This window comes from Mytilus trossulus, chromosome 3 (genome assembly GCF_036588685.1).
Source record: "Mytilus trossulus isolate FHL-02 chromosome 3, PNRI_Mtr1.1.1.hap1, whole genome shotgun sequence".
In the NCBI taxonomy this organism is placed as follows: domain Eukaryota; kingdom Metazoa; phylum Mollusca; class Bivalvia; order Mytilida; family Mytilidae; genus Mytilus; species Mytilus trossulus.
The window spans coordinates 27732044-27756275 of NC_086375.1; the positions used below are offsets into that span (position 1 = coordinate 27732044).

The window sequence follows — 24232 nt, forward strand, 5'->3', positions numbered from 1 at the left end:
TAAAGACCATACTGGAGGGATAGTGGTTATAGCCTTCAACACTAAATCAGAGAGAACAATACATAGAGGCACATGTTTAGGTAATGTTTTATAATACATCCCCAATGTAAAGATCACACTGGAGGGATAGTGGTTATAGCCTTCAACACTAAATCAGAGAGAACAATACATAGAGGCACATGTTTAGGTAATGTTTTATAATACATCACCAATGTAAAGATCATACTGGAGGGATAGTGGTTATAGCCTTCAACACTAAATCAGAGAGAACAATACATAGAGGCACATGTTTAGGTAATGTTTTATAATACATCCCCAATGTAAAGATCACACTGGAGGGATAGTGGTTATAGCCTTCAATACTAAATCAGAGAGAACAATACATAGAGGCACATGTTTAGGTAATGTTTTATAATACATCCCCAATGTAAAGATCATACTGGAGGGATAGTGGTTATAGCCTTCAATACTAAATCAGAGAGAACAATACATAGAGGCACATGTTTAGGTAATGTTTTATAATACATCCCCAATGTAAAGATCATACTGGAGGGATAGTGGTTATAGCCTTCAATACTAAATCAGAGAGAACAATACATAGAGGGACATGTTTAGGTAATGTTTTATAATACATCCCCAATGTAAAGATCATACTGGAGGGATAGTGGTTATAGCCTTCAATACTAAATCAGAGAGAACAATACATAGAGGCACATGTTTAGGTAATGTTTTATAATACATCCCCAATGTAAAGATCGTACTGGAGGGATAGTGGTTATAGCCTTCAATACTAAATCAGAGAGAACAATACATAGAGGGACATGTTTAGGTAATGTTTTATAATACATCCCCAATGTAAAGATCATACTGGAGGGATAGTGGTTATAGCCTTCAATACTAAATCAGAGAGAACAATACATAGAGGCACATGTTTAGGTAATGTTTTATAATACATCCCCAATGTAAAGATCATACCGAAGGGATAGTGGTTATAGCCTTCAATACTAAATCTGAAAGAACAATACATAGAGGCACATGTTTAGGTAATGTTTTATAATACATCCCCAATGTAAAGACCATACTGGAGGGATAGTGGTTATAGCCTTCAATACTAAATCAGAAAGAACAATACATAGAGGCACATGTTTAGGTAATGTTTTCACTTTGTTCTTATCATTGTCTAGAAGTGTGAAATGGGTAAATGCACAATTATTCATAAACAAATATACAGAAATTTTCATTAAAACTTCTATGGGAAAATATAGTATTTTCTTGAAAGTATGTTTGGATATTTATGCAGGAAATGGTCTGTATATCAGTTTGCAGAACTTGATACCTAACAGTTTGGTTTGGTTTCACTGCTTCACTAGGTTAAACATATTTATTTATAGTGGATTGGGGAAACAAGTTTTGCAACATATATTAATCCCTTTCCACTCTGCAGGTGCGAGTGCTGCCTTGTAGCAGCATAAGCTTGGTCTTTTTCGAAATCTACAAGGGTGTCTTTAACGTGCATGAGATATGGCTCTCTCTTAACACTGGTCAGCCATTTATCATCCCCTTCTGAGTTTTGACAGACTATCATCGTTTCCTTCAGACCATACTCGCAAATGGTATCAAGGGAGAGCCGAAAATTAAGTCTCTGAAATTTTCATTCCAGACTGGGAATCGAATCAGGTACCTTTGTGTTAGTTGTCCAATGCGCTAACCACTACACCATGGCTTCACTGTTTTTTCTACAAAGCACAGGACAGTAAGGAGTGTTTGAAACTGCAACGCTATTATTGTCTTTTGATGTTGAATGTCCATTCATCCATATTTTATTATTTTGTGTTAATGATTGGATTGATAATGGGCTCCTTGACAGTTAATATGCAAATGGATTTTAAGAGAATACATGTTTTTGTAGGTCATAGTGTCCATGGTAGTACAGTGTATGCTGGGATAGATACAGCCAGTGGAGAATTAGTAGCTATATCAGAATGGGTTTTAAAGTGGCGCCATATAAAACAGAAGAGAACTCAAAGAGTTGATTATGAAGATAAGGAGGGCGCTACTTACTTAAAACAGGTAAATGAACGAAATGAGTTAAAATTGGTCAATGTCAATGAAGGACAACTAAAAAATGGAAAAAAAAATTGAGACTAATAAGAAACTAAGAGAACATCATGCCTTCAAGCTTTAGGTAGAATTTTTCTCATGCTGCAATTTTGTCATGAACATTCATCCGCGTTTCAACTATGTCGATTTGTTTTAAAATTATCGCGTGACTAATGATCAAGTAGTGGGTGTTAGCTGCAGGATAAAATCAACGTATGTGCACTTTTGAAAATATAAAATGTACTTGCTACAAAACAGGAGAAAAGCTTTTATATTTTTATATTGTCCAACAATAAAGATGTATTGTATATACCAGCTGAAGGATGCACCCTGTGCCGAAGTTTCTTGCTGCATTGAAGACCTATTGGTGACCATCTGCTATTGTCTGTTCTATGGTTGGGTTGTTGTCTCTTTAACACATTCCCCATTTCCATTCTCAATTTTATGTCTCACTTATGACACATTTACATTTAAAAATCACAGTTATTTCCCTTTGAATATATTTTTTTTTGTGTGTTTGTATATCTTTTGTGCAGTTGTCAGTTGACATAAATAACCAAAAAGAATAGCAAAAATGAAAACTTGAGAGACTTTAGAAAATTCAGAGAATAAAGGCATAGAAACAAACAACTTTCCACTAGTCAATAGATAGAAGATTAAAGATTAAGCAATAACAATGTCACCAAACTCAGTAGGGGTTAACTCAGGAGCTGTGAAAGGGTAGGCAAGTTCTTGTTACAATACTGACACCAGAAGGTGTGGACAAGTTTGGTGTTTTATGTGATGTCATGTATTTTGTTGATGATTATACACCTTATCCCTCTTTGTACATTATGACAAGGCAGAAATGTCTGTAAAAAATGAATTTATGAGAGAAAAGAGCTAACGATCTTAAGAAAAAGTAAATGTTTTATGATGTCCAAAGTTCAAGTATTGCAGATGTCCAAATGGCAATACAAATTTGGTATTACATGAACAGTTATTGCTTTCTTATTCCAGATTACAAGCATTGAACAAGAAATACACAGCTTGATTCGATTACGACATAAAAATCTAATTCATTACTTGGCAATTAAGTATATACAGGAAGCTGGGAAATGTACAGTTTATGTAAGTTAATATTTTTATTTTATCAAGAGAGGAAAAATAAAGATTTTAGCAATTTTTGAGAAAAGTTCATACATGTCAGAATTTGGGTTGAAAATAAATTGTAACAGAACGATATTAGAGATGGGACTCATTGTGGTCAAAGCATGAAATGGGATTGTCTGATTTTTTTTAAGCGTGACACATAAAAGTTGAATGATTAAGTGTGAAAACGGGAAACGTAGTTAGGTAGTTCATGGGTGCTATTGTGGCAACGAGAAGCGTGATACAAGATTCTTAATAAACAATAAGGGGGATCAGGGATCAGACCCCCTCAACGAGACACCCTTATAGATCCTCCTTACTAGTGTAGATACAAACCCGCTTCAGTATTTTCACATGTGTAACAGGAAATCCTGACCTATTTTATCAAAATGCTTCATTTTAATCTCAATTATACTGCTGATAAGTATTTACATGTACCTGTTATTAAATTGTGATATCAGTTCAGAATATCTTGGAAATTATATTAGTGGAATGTACATATGATACCCTTCAAATGCACTGTTCCTTTTAAATGTCAAACACAAAATTTGTTTTCTTAATCTGTGAAAACATTAGTAACTTTATATGTAAAATGAGTGATTAGTCTGTGCATCATCTCATTTCTGTTGGATTTTTTGGCGCCTGGAGTCTGGGCCCCTGTTTTTTTTTCATGTCTCATATTCATTTTTTGGATACTGGAGTCTGGTTGTCAGTTCATTTTTTATGAATCATAATGAAAGCAAACATTTTTTAATCTTCCAGTACAATTCATCTCAATCTGATCACTTATGTCCACATTTTACAGTAGCCTCACTGTTCAATAAAAAAATAAAACTGATCACTGTAGTATAGCCAATTGTCAGAAAAGTGGCGTTAAGACACCAACAATCGATCAATCAAACAATCAGTAATTTGGGCAGATTTTTGATGGGTCTCTGTTGGTACTCCTGCTTCATCCACCAATAAAACTGATCACTATGATATAACCAGGTGTGAAAGTGGTGTTAAACACCAACAATCGATCAATCAAACAATCAGTAATTTGGGCAGATTTTTGATGGGTCTCTGTTGGTACTCCTGCTTCATCCACCAATAAAACTGATCACTATGATATAACCAGGTGTGAAAGTGGTGTTAAACATCAACAATCAATCAATCAAACAACCAGGAATTGTTCATATGGTTCTGGTATTTCTGTTGATACTCCTGCTTCCTCCATAAATAAAAAGCTTTCAATCAATTCATCAATATGAACTTTCATTTCTACCTGTGATAACTGCTTAAAGATGAATCAACTTATCAATCAAAAAACTAATCAATCAATTATTCATCCACCATACATATCCAAAGTCAAAACCAACCAACCAATATTTAGAAAGTATCCTTCGATCATGTTGGATGTTGGAACAACCAACAAAATGCAATCACCAACCAATCAACCAACCAAAAATTTATGCTAGTAAAGGGGGAGACATCCATTGACAATTATTTAGACAATTGATTTTATTTTTTGATAGGGTTAATAATAATAATTCTGGTATATTCACTTATCATTGAAGACTGTTTGTTGATGCATATATTTCTATTGTTTAGATCTCTTTTTTTTTTTTTTTAAGTTGCTGTCTTAATGTCAATACACTATGTTTCCTTTTATTCATATTTGTCATATATATAACTAAAAATAATTTCACTATCAATTAAATTGATTTTTTATTATGATCTTTGGATATAGTACAGATTCATAGTATGCTTGACAAGTAATATTTTGAATAAAAAGGAAAAGATATAGTGCTTAGATGCAAAAGTCTTTCTTGACTGTTTTAGTTTAACACAAGATATTGTTCTAATCAGTTCCTATAAGTTCATTTGTAAGCTGTTATTCCTGTTGTCATATGCATATGACATGAATATTGTTTGCGTTATACTATGTCACACGTTTCTGTTCTATAAAAGTTTAAATGTTTTGGAATCCTGCAATGTTTATTTCATATAGCTTTGCTTCTTTAGTTTTAGTACCTGCAGCTCTAGTGCTTCCTATATAAAGTTGTCCTGTTGTGTTGATTGCAAGAGAATGTGGAAATTCTATTCCTATATCCTTGGTATTGAAACATGAAATCAAATAACCATTGTCATTGAGGATGTGTAAGACTGGAATATTCAGATCTGTCACAACAATATTGTCACTTGGTGTTGTCACAATGTTTACTGGTTTGAATGATTGACTCTTATTGATAGTTGAATGACCTGTATACTGATTTATTATATGTCCTCCTTGTCCTAAGACCACTACTTTTCTGTTGTCATCTGAAATCTTATCCACTACATGTATATTTCCAGTACTGGTACTGGTTAAACGCAAAATGTAAGTAAACAAAGGTTGATTATGATTATCATGTTCATATACAGTTTCCTTGTCTCCTTTCTTGTTCATAATGATCACAGCACTTCTTTTCAGTTCACTATTAACAGCTCCTACTACAAGTTTATTGTCACTGACAACATGGATTGCATTGGAATAGAAAGGTGTTACATCATAAACAGAATCAGTCAGTTCACCACTACTGATGATTTGTTGTAACCTTGTTTCCCCTCTAACACAGAGAAGGAGTTGATGAGAAGGGGTAACTGCCATTCCAAACACTATAATGTCAAATTTAGACATCACCTTAAGATTGGTTCCTTCAGGTTGTACTCTCTGTAACATTCCATAAGAACCAGAATTTATCCAAATTGACTGGTCAAGGCATGGACTTACATATGCTATTACGTCAAGTTCAGTCTGGTATTTATTATTGATGACTAGGGAGATGTTTATTTCTGCTGACAAGTTCCCATCATCTTGTAGCGATCCAATGTTTGATTGATTAATATTCCCTGGAACAAATTTCTGAGAAGAACTATAGCTAGACTTGGTTCGTGGTTCTTGGATTTCAGTGAATTTCTCAATCTTCTTGACCTCCTTGAAGAATTCAGATGCATTAGAAAGGTCAATACAGTTCTGAACTTCTGTGATTTTATCCTCTTTCTGGGTTGTGAATAATGATAAATCATTTAGATCTGATTTGACTGATTTTAAAACAGTTTCATGACTCTGCTCCAGTTTATATTTGAGTTCTTTAAAATATTGTTCTACTTGCTCTTTTACGTTTTTTTCGTGACTTAGAATATTTTGTTTTTCTTTGTTATATTTTATATTTTCAGCTGACACTAGTTTATTGAGCTGGTCTTTCTCTGCGTTGATTTTATAACTACTCTTCTGCATATTACTTTGTCCTTTTTTTAATATGTTAACTTTAATACTGTATGCATCACTAATTTCGATTAAATCATGTGTCTTATGAACTTTGGCAAAACATGTTGGACACACAAGAATGTCACATGTCTTACAGTAAAGACAAGAGAATTGTCCAGCATGTTCATCACATTTAATATTGGTAAAATCCAATTCTTCAGTATGCATTCCAATCTTTTCTCTACTGATGATCTTATGATCCTGTGCGTTTTTAAATTTGGAATGAACCTTGTCCTTGCAATGACTACACATTAAAATACTGCAACCCATGCATTTCCATTGTATAGGTCTATCTGTTTCACATAATCCACATTTAACAGGTGCTTGACCACTTCCATGTGGTTGAGGACATGCCATATTAAGTTTGTCACAAGTTGTATGATATAGAAAAAATATTTAGTTCAACGAAGGTGTGATGAAAAGTTGTCATATGATTATACCCAATATTTGTTTTTTGATAATGCAAAAGATAGGTAGTTATGTATATTCAGTGATATCATATTTGAAATTGAGGATACTGATAAATATATGATAAACTTTTGATAAGTATAAGTTTTTCATAAAGTAAAAACTGATAAAAACTATGTTAAAGCAAATTTGAAAATGTTAATACAGGTCGAGAGATTTTGTTGTGAATAGATTGAATCAGAACAGTGTTAGAGATCCCCATTTTATGTAAATTAATACCAGCTTCAGCAGTTTCATATGAGAACACAAAATCCAAACAAGTTATTCCGACCTTTATCAATTTGCTGCATATTATTCCCAAGATTGCTAATAGAAGATATTAGAAGATGTAGTATGATTGCCAATGAGACAACACTCCATTGTCTCACATCGAACAGCAAGCTATAAAAGCCCCCAAAATGACCAGTTTAAACAATTTAAACAGGAAAACCAACAGTCTATATAAGTCTATAATCTATATAAAAACAAGATACAAGAAACACTTAAAATCCAGCCCAACAACCGACAACCACTGATTAACAGATTTCTGACTTTCAACAGGTGGAAATAAATGCAACAGGTTTTAACATTTCAACAGGCACCAACCTTTAACCTAACTTGAAATAGTACTGTAAAAAATAGTTATTGTAAGAGACTTATAAAATAATTTCTTACTATCTTTGAGATTTAATCATAGGAAATGACATTGGTAGCACGTCATTGTCGTCATCAGCGTTGTTTGAAGACGGGTGGTGTAAAAAATGAATAATTGTTAGAGACTTGTAAAATAATGTCTTATGATCTTTGCAATTTAATCATAGGAAATGACATTATATAAAACTAAAGTAATGCACTTCTCTTTTAATTATCACAAATATTATTTTTGTTTTGTCGTATATTGGTATCACGTCATTGTCAGCATCAATTGAAGACAATGTTAATACAGGTCGAGAGATTTTGTTGTGAATAGATTGAATCAGAACAGTGTTAGAGATCCCCATTTTATGTAAATTAATACCAGCTTCAGCAGTTTCATATGAGAACACAAAATCCAAACAAGTTATTCCGACCTTTATCAATTTGCTGCATATTGTTGTAAAGTCTGCTTACTACATGTATAGTAAAGCGCGCCGCTCGATTGTAACGTCACTATAGTTGACGTACTTCCTTTAGCTTTCATTACATTATCAAACTAGCAAGACGTCTGTTATTTTACTTCATGCCATTGTACGAAATCTTACCCACTATACGCAAAATTGGTGCCGAGACCAGATGAAATAATGGAAGCAAAGATGAAAGCCGTCCGAGCGGGACATAAAGGAGCAGTTACCAAACTCCTGAGGAAATTCGAAGACATTCAACAAAGTTCCGAAGCGGATTACGAAGAAATTTCAACGCTATTAGAAGCAGTCACACAGAAGAAAAGAATTTTAGAAAATATCAACAAAAAAATATTGGAGCAAACTTCGGATGAAGATGTAGCAGTGGAAATACAGGACTCAGATGAGTACATGTACAATTTAGAATATAAATTACGGCAAATTACAAAATTAGCAAAGTCAGTTCAAAATCAGAGTTTACCCGCAAATGAATCAATTTCATTGAATTTGAACCCTCATGCCGATAATTTTATACCGAATACCCAATCAGTTCCATCTACATTTATTAGTCAACCTTCAACATCAGCAAACCAACAATATACACATAGCTCAAATTCACGCTCATCGTCTAGCACAAACAGCGAGTATCACAAGCTACCAAAGTTAAACTTGCCTATATTTACCGGAGATATACTAGACTGGCAATCATTTTGGGACTCCTATGAAACCGCGATCCACACAAATCCTACACTGAGTGATGCACAAAAATTCAACTACTTAAAGTCCCTTCTACAAAGCGAAGCGTTACAAACTATAGCAGGATTTTCCATGACAAACACAAATTACGACAAAGCAATTTCATTACTCCAGGAAAGATACGGGCAAACTCATAAAATAGTCCAAACCTACATGCAGGCCTTACTTGATTTACAGGCTCCAATTAATACAATTACTAGCCTCCGTAGTTACTATGATAAGACAGAAACTTATGTAAGAGGTCTCGAGTCACTCGGACAGACAGACGATATGTACGGATCATTACTAGTTCCTGTTATTCTGAATAAATTACCCGCAGAGATACGTCAACATTTAGCACGAGAACACAGATCCACAAACTGTACACTTCATGATTTACGCAAAGCGCTTCTCGACGAACTAAATATTATGGAAGCCGGAAAATTACCGGATAAAGTAGAAAGACCACTCGCTACCGCTACATTTTTAACTAGTATGAAGTCACGTTCAAACTCAACATTCGGAAAACCCGAAAAGTCAGTTTCGGATAAAAAACCTTTCATTAAGTCTTGCATTTTTTGCCATGAAAATGGGCATATAGCCATTAATTGCACAAAAATCACAACCGTTGATGCACGCACAGCTGTAATTAAGAGAGAGAGGCTATGTTTTAACTGTCTCGGTCGTCACAAATTAGCTGAATGCAAATCTACAAGCACGTGTAAAAAATGCAACAAACGTCATCATACAAGTATATGTAACAAGAATAACAGTATGAACGAATCACATGAACAAGTAAACGAAGATAATGGTAAAACCGTATTACACTCCTCCCTCGCACCACATAAAACATCAAATGTTATATTGAAAACCGCTGTCGCTTGCGTGAGCTCAGGAACACAGTCAACGGATGCTAATATTTTACTAGACGAAGGAGCACAGAGATCATTCATCACAGAATCACTCGCCAGAAAACTAGATTTAGGTATAAACGGGACCGAAATAGTTCATCTTTCTGGATTCGGAGAGCAAAACAGACAAGTTAGGCATATGCAATCGGCAACGATTTACTTACAAACTGACGATGTAGAAAACATACCGCTCGAGGTACTTATCATTCCTGAAATAGCATTACCGATACAAACGCACATGAAATCAGTAGTTAATATGAGACATTTGCATGGCTTGAAATTAGCACACCCAATTAACGAAGATGACATGTTTGATATTAATTTACTTATTGGAGCAGATTATTATTGGAGTATAGAAGAAGATAAAATCATAAGAGGTAATGGACCGACTGCCGTCGAGTCTAAATTAGGATATTTACTTTCTGGACCAACGACAAGTATTAGAGAATCAAACAGAAGTTCAATATTGAACGTTATCGTGTCTCATAAAGCAGAGGAATGTAATTTAACAAAGTTTTGGGAAATCGAGTCCCTTGGTATAGAAGACAGTAACACAAAAACAGAGCTAGAAGAATTTCAAACGATTTATGAAAACTCATCAGTGTCATTTCTTGACAACAAGTATGTCGCCAAGCTACCTTGGAAAACCAACCACTCGCCATTACCGTCAAACAAAACAGTCGCCTTTCGTAGGACTGAAAATGTAATAAGACGTCTTAGTAAAGAACCGCAATTGTTACAAAGGTATGGAGAAATCATCGAAGAACAGGAAAAGCGAGGGTTTATAGAGAAAGTCGAGGAAGATTTAGTTAAACCAAATACCAAGTTACATTATATCCCGCATCACGCAGTAAAGAAAGATTCCGCAACTACACCTATCAGGATCGTGTATGACTGTAGTTGTAGACAAACACCGGACACCGCCAGCTTAAATGATTGCTTACTTAACGTACCTCCGAAGTTGAATAATGTAACCGCAATACTTTTAAGATTCCGCATGAATAAATACGCCGTATGTACAGATAAAGAGAAGGCATTTCTCAACGTTGGACTAGATATTGAAGACCGGGACGTCACCAGGTTTTTCTGGTTAAGCAATCCAACAGACCCAAGCAGTTGTATCACGACTTATAGGTTTAAATCTGTATCATTTGGAGCCACCTGTTCACCATTTATATTAAATGCTGTTTTATCAAAACACATCAACAACCACCAGACAGAATTTACTGACAATTTAATGAGAGATTTATACGTAGATAATATTGTTTCTAGTTTTAATTCCGAAGATGAATTGTCACAATATTTCAAAGTTGTTCGCAAGTTATTTACAGATGGTGGATTCAATTTACGCGCATGGGCATCAAATAACAAACTATTACAACAACTTGCAGAATCTGAAAAAGTTATCGACACAGAACAGGTAGTAAAAGTATTAGGCTTGCGTTGGAATACAGATCAAGATACACTAAAGTATGCTGAAAATATTCTAGACACGGAAATAGACCTCATCACGAAACGCGAAGTACTTAGAGAATCGTCCAAGATTTATGATCCACTCGGGATCATCAGTCCAGTTACCGTACGAGGTAAAATGTTTATGCAAACACTTTGGGGTGAAAACATGAAATGGGACGAGCCATTGCCTGATCATATGAGAACAGAATGGATTGACATAAGAAAAGATATTAATGAAGCAACAAAGACCGTTATACATCGTCACTACTTCACAAATTGTTCGGATTCTAATAGCGACAATGTGATACATGTATTCATGGATGCTAGCATGAAAGCTTACGGAGCTTGTGCATACCTAGTTTCAGAAGGAAAAAGTTCACTCTTAATGTCAAGAAATCGAGTAGCACCGTTAAAACAGCTAACAATTCCAAGACTAGAACTAATGGCAGCAGTAATTGGAAGTCGACTTTTATCTCATATTTTGTCTCATATTAATGTTAATCGTGTAATATTATGGAGCGATAGCCAAATTGTCTTGAGCTGGCTGAGTTCGAAGAAGACATTAAAACAATTTGTCGCTAACAGAGTGAAAGAAATCAAAGAACTGACTGAAAAGTTTACATGGAAATACTGTCCAAGTGAATCCAATCCCGCCGATTTACTATCAAGAGGAATAACAACTCAAAAGTTTAGAGACAACATGTTATGGATGAACGGCCCTGATTGGTTAACGAACGAGAATAAATGGCCTGAATGGAAAATAGATGAAACGCAAATTATGCCAGCAAGTGCTCAACAAGAAGTTACAGTTGATACGACACAAATACTGAGTACACACAGTGTAACGCAGGAAAATACCATAATTGACATTGACAGGTTTAATTCTTTCAAGAAACTTTTGAGAGTCATAGCCTACGTTGACAGATTTATATTTAACTGTAGATCGAGAGAAAAACGTACTGGAAATCTTAATACGCAAGAATTACAGAATGCAACGTATACTTTGATACAAGAAGTACAACGAAGACACTTGCAAAAGATAGATTAACCAGACTCGTTATAATGGATGCTCACATTTCACATTTACACTCAGGACTGTCAAGTACCGTCACACTAATCCGTCAGACATATTGGATACCGACTATACGACAAGTTGCGAACAGTATCTTACGCAAATGTGTGACCTGTAAAAAAGTTAAAGGCCGACCGTATACAGCCCCAGATCCGCCGCCTTTACCGAAGGACAGACTACGAGAAGCACCGCCGTTCACAGTAACGGGAGTTGATTTTACGGGAGCTCTGACAGTGAAAAACAACGATGGAACTACAAGCAAGGCTTACATATGTTTATTTACATGTGCCAGCACTCGCGCTGTGCATTTAGAAGTGGTGGACAATTTAACAGAAGAAACATTTATCCTAGCATTTAGAAGATTCGTTAGTAGAAAATCGTTACCGAAAACGATGATATCCGACAATGCTACTACCTACATTGCAGCCGCTAAGCATATAGAGAATCTCACACGATCAGCGTCACTTACAGAAACGTTGAACAACTATGGTACAACATGGACATTTATACCAAAACGCGCACCGTGGTACGGTGGCTTTTGGGAAAGATTGATAGGGATTACAAAAGATTGTGTTAAGAAGGTTTTGGGACGTTCTCTTATCAATATAGAACTTCTTAAGACAATTGTGACTGAAGTTGAAACTATTATGAATGACCGTCCACTAACTTACGTATCGTCAGATCCTTTAGATGAACCGCTAACGCCATCACATTTACTTTACGGACGTCGGATCACAACACTTCCATACCCTGATAATAGAGACTTTGAGCATTCGACGCTTGAGATGACTCATGAATCTGTGAATAAACTGTCTCGGTTGAAATCTCAAATTATTCAACAGTTTTGGTGCAAATGGAAACACGAGTATCTTACCTCTCTTCGAGAATATCATCGAAACACTGGAAAGGACATTCAAACAATTAAAGTTGGAGATGTAGTACAAGTGTACGAAGAATCACCGAGGACAAAGTGGAATCTAGCCGTTATTGATCAACTGAACATTGGAGGTGACGGGAAAACGAGATCTGCTGTTATACGGACAAAACATGGACTCACTTCACGTCCAATAACAAAACTTTATCCTCTCGAAGTGTCAGAAAATAGAGACTTTACTATAGACAATAATTGTGATCTCAACAATCCTTCTACGTCTAGAAACTTAAGCCGTAAAGCGAAAAGTGTTGCCATAGAGAAACTTAAGAAATGGACAAAAGGAAATAATTCATAATCAATGACTGTAAATTAAATTCAAGTTTAGTTTTCATATATAGACATTAACTCCTTTCAGAGACTTCAGAGTTTTCAGTAATTTTTCAAGTGTCAATTTATTTATATTGTAGTTTTTAATATTTTTAATTTCATCTTTTGCGCGGCCCGAGTATGTTGTAAAGTCTGCTTACTACATGTATAGTAAAGCGCGCCGCTCGATTGTAACGTCACTATAGTTGACGTACTTCCTTTAGCTTTCATTACATTATCAAACTAGCAAGACGTCTGTTATTTTACTTCATGCCATTGTACGAAATCTTACCCACTATACGCAAAACATATTATTCCCAAGATTGCTAATAGAAGATATTAGAAGATGTAGTATGATTGCCAATGAGACAACACTCCATTGTCTCACATCGAACAGCAAGCTATAAAAGCCCCCAAAATGACCAGTTTAAACAATTTAAACAGGAAAACCAACAGTCTATATAAGTCTATAATCTATATAAAAACAAGATACAAGAAACACTTAAAATCCAGCCCAACAACCGACAACCACTGATTAACAGATTTCTGACTTTCAACAGGTGGAAATAAATGCAACAGGTTTTAACATTTCAACAGGCACCAACCTTTAACCTAACTTGAAATAGTACTGTAAAAAATAGTTATTGTAAGAGACTTATAAAATAATTTCTTACTATCTTTGAGATTTAATCATAGGAAATGACATTGGTAGCACGTCATTGTCGTCATCAGCGTTGTTTGAAGACGGGTGGTGTAAAAAATGAATAATTGTTAGAGACTTGTAAAATAATGTCTTATGATCTTTGCAATTTAATCATAGGAAATGACATTATATAAAACTAAAGTAATGCACTTCTCTTTTAATTATCACAAATATTATTTTTGTTTTGTCGTATATTGGTATCACGTCATTGTCAGCATCAATTGAAGACAATGTTAATACAGGTCGAGAGATTTTGTTGTGAATAGATTGAATCAGAACAGTGTTAGAGATCCCCATTTTATGTAAATTAATACCAGCTTCAGCAGTTTCATATGAGAACACAAAATCCAAACAAGTTATTCCAACCTTTATCAATTTGCTGCATATTATTCCCAAGATTGCTAATAGAAGATATTAGAAGATGTAGTATGATTGCCAATGAGACAACACTCCATTGTCTCACATCGAACAGCAAGCTATAGAAGCCCCCAAAATGACCAGTTTAAACAATTTAAACAGGAAAACCAACAGTCTATATAAGTCTATAATCTATATAAAAACAAGATACAAGAAACACGTAAAATCCAGCCCAACAACCGACAACCACTGATTAACAGATTTCTGACTTTCAACAGGTGGAAATAAATGCAACAGGTTTTAACATTTCAAACCAACCAACCTTTAACCTAACTTGAAATAGTACTGTAAAAATTAGTTATTGTTAGAGACTTATAAAATAATTTCTTACTATCTTTGAGATTTAATCAGAGGAAATGACATTGGTAGCACGTCATTGTCGTCATCAGCGTCGTTTGAAGACGGGTGGTGTAAAAAATGAATAATTGTTAGAGATTTGTAAGATAATTTCTTACGATCTTTGAGATTTAATCATAGGAAATGACATTATATAAAACTAAAGTAATGCACTTCTCTTTTAATTATCTCAAATATTATTTTTGTTTTGTGGTATATTGGTATCACGTCGTTGTCAGCATCAATTGAAGACAGATGGTTTCCAGATAATAACTTTATTATAAGTAAATAGGAAGCGATAAAATTTTAACACAAAGGTTAATAACCACTTAAGGAAGGTTGTGATTGATTTTGTGGGTCTCAACAGTTTCGGAACAATGTGCCCAAAAAGGGTTAAAAATAAGTATTTTTCTAGTTTCCAGACAATAACTTGTGTGTAAGTGTATGGATCTTTCTGAAATTGTACCACAAGGTTCCATTCCAAAAATGGAAGGTTCGGATTGATTTTAGGGGTATGGCCAAAGACTTGTTTAGGAATTAGGGGTCAAAAGGGACCAAAAACAATACTTCTCTAATACTTTGTATAAATTGCTTATTTCTTGACCAATTTTAATGGGGTTTTATTCTTGAATTCTTGGGGTTCTTAGATATACTGAATCTGACAGTGTATTAAGTTTTTGGAATTTGGTCCCCATTTTTGAATTAGTTTACATTAGGTCATTTGTTTAATTTCATCAAAAATTCAATTATTGAGGTTTTTATACGACCGCAAATTTTGAAAAAATTTTCGTCGTATATTGCTATCACGTTGGCGTCGTCGTCGTCGTCGTCCGAATACTTTTAGTTTTCGCACTCTAACTTTAGTAAAAGTGAATAGAAATCTATGAAATTTTAACACAAGGTTTATGACCATAAAAGGAAGGCTGGTATTGATTTTGGTAGTTTTGGTCCCAATATTTTAGGAATTAGGGGCCAAAAAGGGCCCAAATAAGCATTTTCTTGGTTTTCGCACTATAACTTTAGTTTAAGTGAATAGAAATCTATGAAATGTTGACACAAGGTTTATGACCACAAAAGAAAGGTTGGGATTGATTTTGGGAGTTTTGGTTTCAACAGTTTAGGAATTAGGGGCCAAAAAAGGGCCCAAATAAGCATTCTTGGTTTTCGTTCAATAACTTTAGTTAAAGTAAATAGAAATCAATGAAATTTAAACACAATGTTTATGACCACAAAAGGAAGGTTGGTATTGATTTTGGGAGTTTAGGTCCCAACAGTTTAGGAATTAGGGGCCAAAAAGGGACCCAAATAAGCATTTTTCTTGGTTTTCGCACCATAGCGTTAGTATAAGTGAATAGAAATCTATGAAATTTAAACACAAGGTTTATGACTATAAAAGGAAGGTTGGTATTGATTTTTGGAGTTTTGGTCCCAACAGTTAAGGAAAGAGGGACCCAAAGGGTCCAAAATTAAACTTTGTTTGATTACATCAAAATTTAATAAATGGGGTTCTTTAATATGCCGAATCTAACTGTGTATGTAGATTCTTAATTTTTGGTCCCGTTTTCAAATTGGTCTACATTAAGGTCCAAAGGGTCCAAAATTAAACTTAGTTTGATATTAACAAAAATTGAAACCTTGGGGTTCTTTGAAATGCTGAATCTAAAAATGTACTTAGATTTTTGATTATTGGCCCAGTTTTCAAGTTGGCCCAAATCGAGGTCCAAAATTAAACATTGTTTGATTTCAACAAAAATTGAATAATTGGGGTTCTTTGATATGCCAAATCTAAATGTGTATGTAGATTCTTAATTTTTGGTCCAGTTTTAAAATTGGTCTAAATTAAAGTGCAAAGGGTCCAAAATTTAACTAAGTTTGATTTTAACAAAAATTAAATTCTTGGGCCTCTTTGATATGCTGAATATAAACATGTACTTAGATTTTTGATTATGGGCCCAGTTTTCAAGTTGGTCCAAATCAGGATCTAAAATTATTATATTAAGTATTGTGCAATAGCAAGTCTTTTCAATTGCACAGTATTGTGCAATGCAGGAAATATCTAATTTCACAATATTGTGAAATAGCAAATTTTTTTAAAATTAAGAGTTATCTTTCTTTGTCCAGTATAGTAAGCAAGAAATATCTGCAAGAATTTTTTTTAATTGGAGTTATCTTTCTTTGTCCAGAATCAACTTAAATCTTTGTTATATACAATATACAATGTATATTTACTTTTTACTACCAGCTGATAAATTTAGATAATCTTTACCATTCAGTGATTACAAGCAGTTTTTTTACATCTTAATATTTTATGATGTATTTAAATAAGTAGTAATTGTTGCAAACTCCATTAGAATATTTTAATTGAAATTAGTTTTGGAATAAGGGAAAGGGGGATGTGATTAAAAAATTGGGTTCAATTTTTCTCATTTGAAATTTCATAAATAAAAAGAAAATTTCTTCAAACATTTTTTTGAGAGGATTATTATTCAACAGCATAGTGAATTGCTCTAAGAGAAAACAAAAATTTTAAGTTCATTTGGATATATTCATTCTGTGTCAGAAACCTATGCTGTGTCAACTATTTAATCACAATCCAAATTTAGAGCGGAATCCAGCTTGAATGTTGTGTCCATACTTGCCCCAACCGTTCAGGGTTCAACCTCTGCGGTCGTATAAAGCTACGCCCTGCGGAGCATCTGGTTTGATATGCCAAATCCAACCCTGTATTTAGATTTTAATTTTGGGGCCTGTTTTCAAATTGGTCAAAATTGGGTCAAAAATTTAACTTTGTTTGAATCCAACAAAAATTGAATGTATGGGGTTCTTTGATATGCTAAATCTAACCATGTATTTAGATTTTTGATTTTTGAGCCCCGTTATCAAATTGGTCCAAATTAAAGTCAAAAGGGTCCAAAATTAAACTTTGTTTGATTTCATCAAAATTTTTGTCATGTCTTTTCTCTTCTATAGTGTTGGAGAGTGTCCTTTGTTTGAAATGGCCATATACCAAGGTGAGCGACACAAACTCTTGAGAGTCTCTTGTTATATTTATTATTGTGTAGCTTTACTGTAGCAACTTATAGGCATAAACTGACATTTTCTCTTATTCATATAAGTAGGTTTGTCTGACATCTATCATAATAATCATTGTTACAAATTGTTTGTAATAATACTGCTCTTTTAGGGCGTCCTTGATTGACTATAAAAATATTGTATTGTATTGTATTGTATCATTTGAAGAGAACTTGAAGACTCTAATTTGCATGTTGTGATTTATTATGGATAAATGGTATGCTGGTAGTCACTTTCATGTTTCCACACTTGTTGGTTACTCTATTATGTAGTAAATATTGAATGTAATGTGTTCATTTATCACTGTTAATATTTGTCTATTAACCTTTATCTCTGGTTTTCAATCTCAGTGGATGAGTGGTCTAATTAGTTCATCTGCAGTAGCCTTTCAACATTCAGGTTGTGAGTTTCAACTCCATTTGTGCATGGTGCTTTTGAATCTGATTTAATTGACTAGTGTTAAGTTTGCCTGCTTTAGGTTGTTGGGTCTCTGTTGTTACTTCTGCTTCCTCCACCAATAAAACTGATCACTGTAATATTGTCAAGTGTCAGAAGAGTGGTGTTAGACACCAGCAATGAATTAATTGAACAACCAGTAATTGGGCATTAGGTTGGCGGATTTGTGTGGGTATTCTTGATTTCTTATAAAACTGATCACTATATATAGCCAAGGATAAAGTTGTGTTAATCCCCAACAATCAATAAGTCAAACAATCACTAATTTGATGAATTTTCAATCATTCTCTGTTGGCCCTCCTGCTTCCTCCACCAATAATACTGATCACTTTAGTATAGCCTAGAGTGAATGCGGTGTTAAACATGAACAAAAAATCAATAGACAACTTTCGAGTTCGATGCATTTCCTTCAAAAACTCTGGTTTTAGTGAACGTTATTTGTGCGTTTAGGGGCGTCGTTACTTCCATTCCAATGTTGAGGGAGTGGTTGGAAAACTATAATTCAATATTGTACGAATTATTGGGCAAATTGAACTGCTGTCATTAGGGAATTGTCATTAAGTACCTACAGAACAACTATTATTTCTAGTTTATCCTGCACAATTACGATCACTAAGACGCTTGATAAACGTTAATAGTGCAGGGATACAGGCGATCCCCTCTATCTGGTAAATGACGTCATAAAGGCGTGTATAATTGACGAGTTTTTTTCCGGTGACGGATGAACTCGAAAGTGGTCTATTGAACAACCAGTAATTGACTGTTTTAAGGTATTTCTGTGGATACCCCTGCTTCCTTCAAAAATAAAAATTATCTATCAATTGATGAATATGAAATTTCATTTCTACCTGTGATAACTGCTTCATGATAAATAAACTGATCAATTGACAAATCAGCCAATCAATTATTCACCCAAATAGTCCAGTCAAACTAAGATTAAACCTCAAACTAATTGCAACAGAAAATGTTTTAGTTCTAATCTATAGCATTATGTCCTTTATATACACTGAAAAAAGTCCGATAAAATCGAATTTGAGGAAAACTCAAAATCAGCTTTTCTCAGCTTTTCTCATCACTTGGCGTCCGGCGTCCGGCGTCCGGCGTCGTCTGGCGTTGTAAACTTTTACAAAAATCTTCTCCTCTGAAACTGCTGGGCCAAATTTAACCAGAACATAGGGGTAAAATGCAATGCAGTTTTTGCCTTATAACTCAATAACCAAAGTATTTAAAGCAAATCTAACAAAGGGTAAAATTGTTCATGACCTATCTGCCCTGAAATTTTCAGATGAATCGGACAACCCGTTGTTGGGTTGCTGCCCCTGAATTGGTAATTTTAAGGAATTTTTGCTGTTTTTGGTTATTATCTTGATTATTATTATAGATAGAGATGAACTGTGAACAGCAATAATGTGCAGCAAGGTAGGATTTACAAATAAGTCAACATGACTGAAATTGTCAATTGACCCCTTTAGGAGTTATTGCCCTTTATAGTCAATTTTTAACCATTTTTCGTAAATCTAAGTAATTTTTTACAAAAATCTTCTCCTCTGAAACTGCTGTGCCAAATTTAACCAAACATTTTCAAAATCATTATTAGGGTATCTAGTTTAAAAATTGTGGTCGGTGACCCGGCCAACCAACCAAGATGGCCACCATGGCTAAAAATAGAACACAGGAGTAAAATGCAGTTTTTGGCTTATAACTCAAAAACCAAAGCAATTAGAGCAAGTCTGAACGGGGTTTAATTGTTTATCAGATCAAGATCTATCTGCCCTGAAATTTTCAGATGAATCAGACAAACCGCTTTTAGGTTGCTGCCCCTGAATTGGTAATTTTAGGGAAATTTTGCCGTTTTGTTATTTTCTTGAATATTATTATAGATAGAGATAGACTGTAAACAGCAACAATGAACAGCAAAGTAAGACCTAAAAATAATTCTACATGACCAAAATGGTTAATTGACCACCTAAGGAGTTATTGTCCTTTATAGTAAATCTTTTACAATTTTCATAAAATTTGCAAATTTGAACTATCATTTTCCACTGAAACTACTAGGCCAAGTTCAATATAGAAATATATAATTGTAAGCAGCAAGAACGTTCAGTAAAGTAAGATGTACAAACACATCACCATCACCAAAACACAATTTTGTCATGAATTCAAATGCGTCCTTTGTATAATATTCACATAGACCAAGGTGAGCGACATAGGCTCTTTAGAGCCTCTAGTTTAATTTCCTATGGAAATTAACATTGGAGGGGGAGATAACTCATACAAGAATGAGTCTTTTTTTTCAGTTTTTGGTTGTTTGTCTTGAAATTTATGTAAAGTATGATACTTTGATGGGGTTTTAAGTTTGTATTTGACTAAATTATATTATCTTCTGCTCATGAAATGTACAAAACCAAAGTATTATGGGTAGTTTTATTTTTTTTGTGCATTTTTCATTAAAGAAATTGCAAATTTGAAGCTTTGTAACCATTTTGAAAAAATAATGTGAAAATTTGGTATTGTTTATATCTGAATATTATATTTTTTCAGCAACTTACTTATCTAAAGAAACTTAAAACCACAAAAAATGAATATATGCTTTATTTTTTTTTATTAAATTTGAGATTCTTCACCTTGACATGTTGAAAAATTCAATAAAAGGTCAACTAATGAATTACTAAATCTAGATTATAGCCTGAAAAAATATATGAAAACACCTTTCGAGTTGTTTGTTATACTCTAAAGGTCCCTAAAAAATCAAGAATCAATACTTTCTGATGAATAGAAGCGGTAAAGTTATAATTTTGTATCAATTTTTTTGACATTTCTGCCTTTTTTGCAAGAGTTATCTCCCTTTTCAATGCAAATCTTCATAGGAATTTTAAATGGGGATTTTTTTCAGTTTTCCTCAAGCTAGATTTTATGGGACTTTTTTCTGGGTATATTTGGGGATTAATGCTGAAGATTAAAACTTTAAAATCTTCTGTTGCAATTACTTTCGGGTTAGGGTCAAACTTATGCTAGATTGACTGGACTAAAAACACTTATCCAAACCAACTAACAAATATTTAAATGTAACCTTATTGGTTGGTAGTTGGTTAAAACCATTCAAAATAAATCAAAAACCAACCAATTGAAAATTAATGCTAGTAAAGGGGGAGACCTTCGTCAACATTTTTTTGTACAATTGATTTTATTTTTTATTAAGTTGTTGATAATAGTTTTGTTGTATTGACTTATCATTGAAGACTGTATGATGATGTATATATTTCTTTTGTCTAGATCTCCTTTGTGTTTATAAGTTGCTGTCTTATTGCCAATACCCTATGTCTCCTTTTATTCATATTTGTTTTATTTCAAAACTAAAAATAATTTCACTATCAATTTCATTGATTTTTTAGTTTTATCATTGACTGTTATTTTCATGAACAAATTAAAAATGTTATATCAGAAAGATATTGTAAATTCAGAATTTACTGTGATGTTTTTATCAATGAAGAAAAGAAAATGAGTTAGGATCACATAAGAACTCTTATTCTGATATCCTATATAGACACATATCTTTCTACAGGTTTTGCTGAAATCAAAATAATAAATATCAAATTTCTGTCCATACTAAACAAATTGCAATAATAAATGCACACATTAATTTCTGCATTCACAGTAATATTTTCGATTAAAAGAGAAAATTATGTGCAACTATACAAAAGATTAAACTACTAGTAAACATTACTGTTAAACACAAAATATCAGTCTAACCAGTTCTTGTATGTTCATTTGTATGGCACTAGTCATATGACATACATTTGTTTTGCCTTATAATATCTCGCACGTTTCTGTTCCATAAAAGTTTGAATGTTTTAGAATCCTTCAATGTTTATTTCATATAGCTTTGCTTCTTTAGTTTTAGTACCTGCAGCTCTAGTGCATCCTATATAAAGTTGTCCAGTTGTGTTGATGGCAAGAGAATGTGGACGTTTTATTCCTATATCCTTGATATTGAAATATGAAACTAAATGACCATTGTCATTGAGGATGTGTAAGATTCGGGCAATCAGATCTATCACAACAACATTGTCACTTGGTGTTGTCACAATGTTTACTGGTTTGAATGATTCACTTTTATTGATGGTTGAATGACCTGTATACTGGTTTATTATATGTCCTTCTTTTCCTAAGACAACTACTTTACCACTCCAATCATCTGAAATCCTATCCACTACATGTAAATTTCCAGTGCTGGTACTGGTTATATTTAAAGTGTAGGTAAACAAAGGTTGGCTATGTTTATCATGTTCATATACAGCTTCCTTTTCTCCTTCCTTGTTCATAATGATCACAGCACTTCTTTTTAGTTCATTATCAATAAAACCATAAGCTGCTACTATAAGTTTATTCTCACTGACAACATGTATGGCTGTGGGATAGAAAGGTGTTACATTATAAACAGAATCAGTCAGTTCACCACTACTGCTGATTTGTTGTAATCTTGATTTCCCTTTAACACAGAGAAGGAGTTGATTAGATGGAGTAACTGTCATTCCAAACACTATAATGTTGAATTTAGACATCAGCTTCAGATTGGTTCCTTCAGGTTTTACTCTCTGTAACATTGCATAATTACCAGAACGTAACCAAATTGACTGGTCAAGGCATGGACTTACAAGGAATATTGTATCAAGTTCAGTCTTGTACTCATTATTGATGACTAGGGAGATGTTTATTTCTGATGACAAGTTTCCATCATCTTGTAGCGATCCAATGTTTGATTGATTAATATTCCCTGGAACAAATTTCTGTGAAGAACTATAGCTAGGCCTGGTTCGTGGTTCTTGGGGTTCAGTTACTTTCTCAATTTTCATGACCTCTTTGAAGAATTCAGAGGCATTGGAAAGGTCAATACAATTCTGGACTCCATTGATTTTGTCCTCCTTCTTGGTTGTGAATAATGATATAGCATTAAGATCTGATTTGATTGATGTTAAAACAGTTTCATGACTCTGCTCCAATTTATTTTTGAGTTCTTTAAAGTATTGTTCTACTTGCTCCTTTATGGTTTTCTCATGACTTTGAATATTTTGTTTTTCTTTGTGATACTTAACATTTTCAGCTGCCACTAGTTTATTGAGCTGGTCTATCTTCACGTTGATTGTAGAATTACTCTTCGCCATTTTACTTTGTCCTTTTTTTAATATGTTAACTTTGATGTTGTATGCATCACTAATTTCGATTAAATGATGCTTCTTATGAACTTTTGTAATACAGGTTGGACACACAAGGATTTGACATTTACCACAGTAAAGACATGAGAATTGTTCAGTGTGTTCCGCACATTTAATGTTAGTAAAATCCATCTCTTCTCTATACATGCCAACGTCTTTTATACTAATGATTTTGTGATCCTTTGCATTTTTGAATTTTGAATGTACATTGTCAGTGCAATAGCCACACATCAGTATACTGCAGTCCATGCATTTCCACTGAATTGTTCTCTTCGTTTCACATAATTTACAATTAACAGGAACTTGACCTTTTTTAACCGACTGGGAGGACGCCATTTTTATTAGATGTGTCTCAGATATTTCTATTCCTTCTATGATTTTTTGTTCAACATGTTAAAATGTTAAATACAAATGTTTACTTCCGTAAGAAACTGAAACAAGATAACAGGAGTCATTAGATTTACTGATTGTGTGAAAGTTAAGTCTATGATTGAGAACAATATATATATATATCAAAAATTCATAAACGATATCAGGTTTATGATTTGGAAA

The 24232-nt window shown here is 33.8% G+C and overlaps 1 protein-coding gene across 1 annotated transcript in view; it reads left to right on the plus strand.

The window, feature by feature from the left end:
* Nucleotides 1-24232, plus strand: part of LOC134711161 (eIF-2-alpha kinase GCN2-like) — an 84145-nt gene that overhangs the window by 8928 nt on the left and 50985 nt on the right. Inside the window, exons 5-6 of the mRNA XM_063571607.1 lie at nt 1910-2070; nt 3100-3210. Of these exons, the coding sequence (XP_063427677.1) occupies nt 1910-2070; nt 3100-3210 (272 nt within the window). The remainder of the gene's footprint in view (nt 1-1909; nt 2071-3099; nt 3211-24232) is intronic.